General features: G+C 46.6%; 2 protein-coding genes across 2 annotated transcripts; both read right to left on the bottom strand.

Annotated features, from left to right (window-relative positions):
* Positions 1-361: 361 nt before the first annotated feature.
* Positions 362-3,095, bottom strand: CND02440 (peptide transporter, putative). The gene is made up of 7 exons (XM_024657000.1): positions 2,757-3,095; positions 2,484-2,703; positions 2,369-2,429; positions 2,153-2,313; positions 1,752-2,097; positions 1,245-1,704; positions 362-1,190 (listed from the first exon to the last, which is right to left on the bottom strand). The coding sequence occupies exons 1-7, from the start codon at positions 2,758-2,760 to the stop codon at positions 544-546; spliced, it is 1,899 nt and encodes a 632-aa protein (XP_024512735.1). The 5' UTR covers positions 2,761-3,095; the 3' UTR covers positions 362-543.
* Positions 3,096-5,397: 2,302 nt separating this feature from the next.
* Positions 5,398-8,246, bottom strand: CND02430 (amino acid transporter, putative). Its single transcript, XM_570468.1, has 8 exons — positions 8,011-8,246; positions 7,765-7,938; positions 7,110-7,694; positions 6,958-7,042; positions 6,680-6,906; positions 6,359-6,628; positions 5,906-6,303; positions 5,398-5,853 (listed from the first exon to the last, which is right to left on the bottom strand). Exons 3-8 carry the CDS (start codon positions 7,392-7,394, stop codon positions 5,472-5,474), a joined length of 1,647 nt encoding a protein of 548 aa, XP_570468.1. The 5' UTR covers positions 7,395-7,694; positions 7,765-7,938; positions 8,011-8,246; the 3' UTR covers positions 5,398-5,471.
* Between the last annotated feature and the right edge of the window lie 590 nt (positions 8,247-8,836).

Genomic DNA, 8,836 nt, shown 5'->3' with positions numbered 1-8,836 from the left:
GACCCTATAAATATCCCCTTCCACCACCACTCAACACCACTCCCATCTGTAGCCCGCCCCGCCGATATACATTCCAAAACCCCTCAGGCAGCAGAACGTTGACTACATTACGATCCAAGCAAAGTTTTAACGAAGGGGTTCAGAGACGACGCTGCAATTCATCAGTAACTGTCAGGATCTCTGTAACTGCATGTTGGCCTGACTCAGCAGTAAGACTCATATGCGAGGCTGCTGTTGCGATGTACGACGACATAAACGCACCGGCGTTCGATATCTAACTCCTCTACCATAAACGCTTTTCTTTGACCCAGGATTTTAGGGATTAAATGACTTCTTATGACGGCCAACCTGCTGCGAAAGGAAGATATCATATTTATGCATTACTTTATTGTAAGCAAATTACAAATTGCGGAGCTCAACGACTATAAAAATGCCCAGTATCCAGAAAGGTAAAAAACCACGAAACGAATACAAACGATCACTCCCAAAAGGACTAAAGAACACGACTACTTTTTATCCAACACTCAATGGGTATTCCTTACTCTAAGCCTTCTCATCGGCCTTCTCATTAAGCTCGTTTTGCGACGCACGAGCAGCAGTGAGAGGCTCAAGCTCTTGAAGCTTACCAGCCTGCCTGGCGGGATCGGCAAAGGTTCGCACAGGGTCGTTGAGGTGTCGGAAGTAGGTAGGGCAAAGAACGGCACAGATCAAACAGGCGATGGCAAGGGCGACGTAAGGCCAAATGAGGTACGGGTCTTGAATGGCGTTGGAGCACGCGAGACCAATAGCAGAGGAGATAGCTTGGTTGAACAAACACAAAGCATAAACCAGGCCCTTCATTCGCGCAGGAGCACGAGTGTAGGCCAGCTCGTAAGATGTAACATTGACAAAGATTTCACCAATGGCGGGAAGCGAGTAAAGAGGAATCTGAGCCCAGATAGAAATACTGGTGACGGTGTCACAAGTAGATGCGTACCAGCCACACTCAGAAATGGAGTAGATCTTCCACTGGATGACCGCGCCATAGATCATGTTGGCCATACCAAGAATGAAGCCAATAGCCATTCGGGTCATGGGCTTGATGGGGTGACCGATCTTGTCAAAGAAGGGGTAAAGACCGTAGGTAATGATAGGTGTGGCGACGATGATAGTAAGAGGGTTAAAGTTTGAAATAACATCGTTAGGAGCGTCTAGATAATGAGTCAGTGATATGGTCCATCCTGTCATAATAATTGGACACTCACTGTTCAGAGTCATGGCAGTTGACATGTCGTTCTCCTGTGAACCAATACCACCGTCGGCAAGGTTGAAAATAGGAATAAGGGCGAAGACACCACAAGCTGCAATAGACTGCCTAATTTCATCCACAAACAAATCATCCCAGAAGATCTTGGAAGTGTCGACCGAGCCTTCCTTGGCCAAGATATAACTCGGTTTAGCTGTCTGCCAGAATTCTTCACCTCCCTTGAACATCTTGACGAAACCTCCCTTCTTTATGATAAGGTACAAGACTTTCATCGCTTCAAGGGTGACAGAACCCTGAGGGGGGGCCTTATAGAGTCGTTTATAGCAGACGACCAAGACGATAGGCATGAGCATGTACACGATACCGGGCAGAAGGTAAGCCAGCCAAAAGCCGACAAAACGTGCAGAGTATGAAGAAGCAATGGCAAAGAAGCCGCCGACGTTGATACACCAGTAGAACTGCATCGCCCGTTAGCAAGCTTAAATTAACGCCATGAATCACTTACGATGAGAAGGTATCGTTGAACGGTGGTCTGGGGATCAAGAATGACCCTCTCACCAGTTTTAGTAGTAGTGATAACAGGCTTCTTCACAGGGCTTTGGTCACAGAGCAAAGTGGCCAGGCAAGGCTTGATGAAACCAGCAGCAAAGGATAAGATGTAGAATGAGACAAGGAAAGGACCGAGACCATTGCCAGTACGGAGGACTTGAGGGATGGTGACAACAACCATTAAAATATGCGCAAAGGCTCCAACGGCGGTACCAATAGCAACGGTCTTAAAACGACCCCATCTTGTGTCTGCGAGGATACCTCCCATAATGGGGAAAACATTAGCAAGAAAGACGAACGCACTAAAGAGAAATTAGCCTCTACGACAAGATCATGATCGGGGTACATTTTACTCACTTGTAACAAGCAGAAGATTGAACAGAACCTCGACCTAGTGCACCGGCAGACTGATTTGTACCGGCAGCACCAGGAGCAACAGCACCAGCACCATTACCACCTTCGGGAAGAGGGTTCTTGATAAAATTTTGAACGACACCAGTGATACCATAGTACGACGCCTGTAAGATCCCGTCAGGCATTGGGAATGGGATGGCCAAAGAAAAAAACACTGACTCGCTCGGAAAGCTCAATAGCACACATGGCAATGCAAACCCATGGCATCTTCCCGTGCACTCTTGAGGGATAAGTCAGCAAAATTCACGACGTTTGGTTCATTTAATAAACGTACTTTTTTAATACAGCAAATTCCTCGTCAGTAGGCTCCACCTCCTCCGTAATGTAGTCGATGGCACCAGCGTCGCCAACCGAAACATCGGGCAATGAATCCTTCTTGTCGCCGTAACTTAGCGTCACAGGACCAGCGGCGGAAGTCTTGTCTTCAGATGAAGGGATGGCAGCAGACGGCACTGGTGCCGCCTCAAAATCTTGGATGGCATTTGCATGTGTGGCTGAGAGGCCATCAGTCAGTGAGCGAAGGGCAGCGATATGAATGCAAACATACTCATTCTCGGTGGCAGACAACCGTGAACTCTTTGATATATGAGCAGAAAAAAGGGCGTTCGCTACTGTTAGGGGGGGGTTCTTCCGTGGCAACCTTCTATATATAAAAATGCTTAGTGGAACTTCGCTATCCAGTACTCCGATTGTTATCAATGTCGCCATTGATTTACCATTCGGACTCCCGCATGGTGCACTTTCGAGTCGCAGTAGAAGATAAGCGTATAGCTTGCCGCTGGTTCGCCCGACAATTTAGGCGATAGGAGGCGAAGTGTTAGGGGAAGGTGCTGGGATCAGGCCCAATGCCGACTCCACCGGTATCCACTCTTCTTTTCCTTGCATCTTGCGGTGAAAAAGTTTGCTGGTCGACCAGGCGAGGAAAGATGGCACCGCGTGTATACTGTTTAAGGCCGCTCGGGAATTATAGCCAAGAATCGCGTAAATAGGGTAATTAAGCAAGTTGACAGCATGAACCATGAAGGGTAATCAGGGACAATTAAACTCAACCGCATGGTGCATCTGGTGAATAACACCTTCTTGCTCCTTCTCCCTCCACCTTTTGCCATTGTTTTTCCGCGATCTGCATATCGCACTTCTGTAGTATCGGAACAAATTAAAACAGGTATGCGTATCCACTCACTCCCAACAAGGCTCCAAACTCCCAACTCAAGCTCCATCAGCTCCGAGCTCCAAGCTCCAAGCTCCATGTTCTGGCATTTCCATTATCTCCTGACCGCCGATTTCCGAGCTTTTTGCGGGCACACGCTCAATCACCAGCATAGCAACATATCAATGATCTGCTTTCTGCTTATATTATCACGGAATAACATCGACTACCACTCATACTGGTGGACCCTTGAGTGGGCGAGTATGTATTTTCTAGTTTCCAGTAGAAAATTAGAAAATCCGCCCTTCGAAAAATGATACCCAAATTTCTCGAACCACACTCAAAAGATTGAAGCTTTGCGTGAAGCCGCCGGGGTTTATGAGAAATTCTGAGGCAAATTGAAGCCAAAAACTGGTGGGTTTGAAGGAGAAAGCCTTTTGCCGCCGAGCCTGAATGAAAATTCTTGACGGCTTTTGCCGCTCCAATCCGGCTACCGGCCGCCATTTCCATTTTTTTCTGTGGCTTGCTGCCTATCATTTATCAGAATAAAGCCAAAAACCTGCCTCCAGGAACGGGCTCTGTTTGGGCCAAAACTGAGGTTTTTGGCGTGTTTCCTCGATCGAGGAGAGGATGATCCCGTGAACAAATATTCAGAATCTTTTTTTGGATAAAACGGCGGCGGCGGATACATATCATGCATAGGACACATCACATGATGGGTTTGATACTAAATTAATTATTATGATAATGATGAATGATGATGATGGATGCATTATGCTGCTGCTGCTGTACATCATGTATGAATGAACAGTACGATGCGTAAGTACTATGATAACGAATCTGAAAAACGAGCTATCGATAATTAAGTGAGCAGTGTATTAATGATGCTGCTCGCTGTTACCGTTGTTCGTCGTCGTTAGCTGTCTTCTGGGTTGATCGTCGCCTGTGATAACGAAAAGCATTGCTGGTAAGCAGTAAGTTGAGAATAATAATACTGAGTATGGATGGCAAGTCTTCTTCTTTGAAGGCAACATATGTACGTGGCACCTCAACACATGGCAACCCATAGGATGAAGTCAAAACTGATGATAAAAAAAGAATGCACTAACTGGGCAACGAACCACGCACGCTGCAGCTGCATGGTGTGCATGGATCTGCCTGCAGATTGCGACTACTTCTGCGACTATCAGTCGGTAGTCGTACTAGTAGTAATAATCACATGCCTGTTCTGCACCACACTTTACTATATATCCCTCTTGTATCTTGCAGGTTGCCGCACGGCATGCGATTGATACGTACTATCACAAACCTCCACAAACCCTCCACGCACCATAACCGATTCTTCTACATAATTCGTGCCTCTACACGACCACATCATCGTCAGGGCAGGGCAAGGAAGACGGGCGATACAATAAAAGAAGTCATAGACATAGACATGATGGTAGATAGACAGCTGGGACTTAGAAGAAAGAGCAGTAAGTAGAGATAGAGCGTCGGTGGTGGTGACTCTGATGAGCGATGACTTCGTACTGGCATTACGAAGTTGACCCCTTCAATACCTAGACTTACGGCGAATGCATGGATAAATAAAAGCGTTTAATCAAAAAATGTTAACGCTTAGTAGACGACGGACACTACTTAAGCTTACCACAACTACCATTAATAGGGGATTGATTGTGAGTACCGGTAACTTAAGCTCTTGATATTGTTCGCAGTTCATGATATGACAAAGGGATTGGAATAACTAGACGTTTGAGGATGTTCTTTGAAATGCTGGGCTCGTTTTGATCCAGATAGTTTTGAGTTCCAATTCGCGTGGCAAATCGATAACAAAATAAAGGAAAACAGGCGCCACAAGAGAAACAGCTGCAGATGCCATAGAAGGAAGCCATTATGTATTTTTTCCTCAGAATGTATATTATTTCCGTTGCTTTGCCGATAAGATGATCGTGCAGAACAATTTAAGGCAATATTATGAATTGTAAGATTGACCCATGACAACTGAGCTACCAAAATGATCCCAGCACTCTTCACCATGACCAGAAGATACAAGATACATAAAAAAACACCATCAAAGGACAATGAACAAACACTACACAGATGCCGTCTAGTTTACATTAAAAAATCCCAAAACTTTCCTAGGATAGTACTGGGTGGAGTCTCATCATGGCATTCGGCTTCGATAGCTTGCAAACCAGATACAAAGTCCATTTCAGAGGCACGGACGAAGTGAGTCTTCTTGATGTACTTGTAACCGACCCAGAGGATAGGGAAAAGCCAAAGAGGAAGGTAGTTGGTGACGAAAGTGGAAGTGCTCCAGTTGTCCTTAAGAAAGACGCTCCAGGCAGAGAAAAAGAGAATGATGGTGATCATGATGATACCGTACCAAGCAGCAGAGGCACGGTAGTTGAGTCGGGAACTGTAGGGGAGGGAGGAACGAGCAATGCCTTGAACCCTGAGACCCTTCTCGAATCGGATGTAAATGAAGCAGATGCTACAGAGAGATTAGCTTGCGGCGAAAGGAATCGAAAATAGAAGTTTCTCACCCCCACCACGTCATGAGACCAGCAGCAGCAGTCAAATTGGAAAAATATCCAAAGACTTCACCGGCAGTACTTTGAAGAGACATATATGAGAGGGCAGCGAAAAGGGCACAGAATGAAATGGAGACCCAAGGAAGACCCCTGCGAGTCGTGCGCGAGAAAATCTTCGGAGCTTGTCGAGTGATAGACAATCCGTAGAGAGCTCGTGATGATGTGTAAAGATCGGAAGAAGCAGCAGACCAAGCAGAAGTCAAAAGACAAGCGTTGATGATGCTAGGGAGCACAGGTATACCAGCCCTTCTGATGGCGATTACGAAGGGAGAAGCGAGAGCATTCCCAGAATTGAGAGCGAGACCCTCATCATTGGAAGGAACGAGAAGACCGATAATGAAAGTACCACCCTGCATCGGTCATTAGAACAAATGAATGAGAGTCCATTAATAACGATAGACCTACGAGATAGAAAACGAGTATTCGAATGTAGACGCGCTTGATGGCTCGAGGGAGGTTTCGACGAGGATTCTTGGCTTCCCCAGCAGCAATGGCGACGATTTCAGTGCCAATGTAGGAGAAGGCAGCTTGGGTGAGAACAGCCCAGTACCCTAAGAATCGACCGAGGCTACCACTGATGCCCTCATACTGAACGAAGGGACCAGGATTACGCCAATACTGGAAACCAATACTCGTATGGTCAGGGCCGCCACCAGCGGTGATGATGATACCAAGCTGGAGTTCCACGATCAGCTGTTATGCCAATACGAAAAACGGATAACCTACGATGATTAATCCCACAATGGTCAGGATTTTGATAGAAGCGAACCAAAATTCACATTCACCAAAGAAGCCCAAGAAGTTGATGGCTACGACCACAACGAGACAAATGGAGATCCAGAGAGCATTGTTAATAGTGTCATTCCACAAGTTAATCAAGACGGCAGCGGCAGATAACTCCGCAGGAAGAATGATCACCCAGTTGTACCAGTAATTCCAGCCCATAGTAAACGCTGTGACTGAAGTCAGTCAGAGCTCAAATGGGTATCCATGCTTGTACTCGCCTAGAGCAGGGTCCACGAATCGCTCAGCCAGTTTGATATGACCACCAGGGATAGGCAAAAAGGAGATCATCTCCCCAAGGCAAATCTGCCATCAGGCACTCGACCATCAGCTCATGGGGTTTAGAATAATGGCCGTTTATAAATAAACCCACCATCACACAGTAACAAATTGACCCCATAGTAGCGTAACCCAAGAACAGACCAAGAGGGCCACCGTTGGCCAGGGCAGATCCAGTACCAAGAAAAAGACCTGTACCAATAACACCACCAAGGGAGATCATTGCCATATGTCGGCTTTTCAGATTTCTCTTGAGGCCACTTTTCACCTCAACGTCTTCAACATCGCTGCTGCTAGGTACAGCATCGGCGGGAGCCACTTGTTGGGTGTAGTCATAGGCAGCATCCTTTTTGTCGTCATACTCGAGGTGAACCGACATCTTGAGGATATTAAAAAAAGAAACCAAGAAGGGGAAGTAATCGAGAGTGGACGGATGTTGTGTAAGAAGAGTAAGCGGAAGGGAAAAGGCGACGTTTGGAAAGACTAAGCAAGGGACAAAGGGGAAAATGTGGGTTGCTGGCTTTTATAGATAAGGGGAGAGACTAGTTTTCAGCCGAATACGGTGGAATGGTCAGTAGACAGGCAATCCTCCTGTGCTCCGGCCTGGATAACACCTTGAACCATTGAGGGCTGAGATTTCTGATAAGCTGTAAGATAGCTAAGATAGCAATATTAAGGCCTAAACGACGATAAGCAAGTATCCGCATCAGCTCAGGGGGGATGTGGAATGGGAAGGGCTTCTCACATACGTAGGTCAAGAAGAGCCGAAAGGCATGGCGGCATGAGGACCCCGATTATTAGAGCGTCGGACGATCATCGAAAAACAGAAAGCAGGACAGTCGCACTGCGGCAGGTAACGATGCAACGGGCGCTCGCTTAGAGATTAGGAGATAAGTGGGCAAGGTACCTTCGTGCCTAGTTGCCTGCACATCTGGATTGTTATTTCTGAACTTTGGCTTACATTAAGTGGTGCCTGTGCACTAGGCACAACTCACTTTTGTGGATTGCATCTGCTAGGAACCCCTCCCTCTTGGGCGCTAGTTGCGTGCCTCTTCTTGGTTTTCGCTATTAGCTGAGCTACATCTGTTTCCAGTCCAGCTTCCAGCGTCCAACAACAGGCAACGTTGTTCAGCGTTACAGCAAGTGGTGGTGTATGCTAATAGCTAATCACTGAGTATTGCTAATTCTTTGTAGACCTTTCCCACATATCGCGAACGAACCAGTATCGTGGTTCACACGAAGTTGGTGACGCGTTGAGTGATGAGTGTCGAGATTGCGACATGCAAGATTTCGCCATGCGATGGGGGACGCGGGGAGAGCTTAATTATATCATAGCAACCCGATCAGCGATAAGGAGCCAAGCAGGAAGAAGGAAAAGCGCTGTTGGCGCTTGGCTACATTACTCGTCATCCGTCATTATCGGCTGCTATCAGAAATAAAGATGTTTTTTTGATACTGTAAAGCAGGTATCAAAATAGGCTCGCGTTAGTCTGTGTGCTAGAAATAACAAGCAATAGACTACAAAAGATCTGCTGTTACCTGGTCATAAACCGTAATGGCGGGGAATGAAGTATGTACCTGCAAGCTGTACGATGCCTGAAGAGCCGAAATCCAGAGATAAAGAATATTGAAGAATGAAGGCTACCGGTGCTATCGGCGATGATCCAAGAAAGCGACATCCTTGTTATCAAATAAAAACGGTCCTCCTCACTTTGGACACCCTCGACGCTTTCTCCAATCTTCGGCAGGAAGCTCTTGAAGTGAACTGGAAAGTCATGGCCAACAATTTATCTTCGCGGCCGATAAACTTTGCTTACTGGG

The sequence above is a fragment of the Cryptococcus neoformans genome (genome assembly GCF_000091045.1).
Source record: "Cryptococcus neoformans var. neoformans JEC21 chromosome 4 sequence".
In the NCBI taxonomy this organism is placed as follows: domain Eukaryota; kingdom Fungi; phylum Basidiomycota; class Tremellomycetes; order Tremellales; family Cryptococcaceae; genus Cryptococcus; species Cryptococcus deneoformans.
Note: the sequence above shows the minus strand (reverse complement) of the source record. Positions and strands in the feature narration are given on the sequence as shown.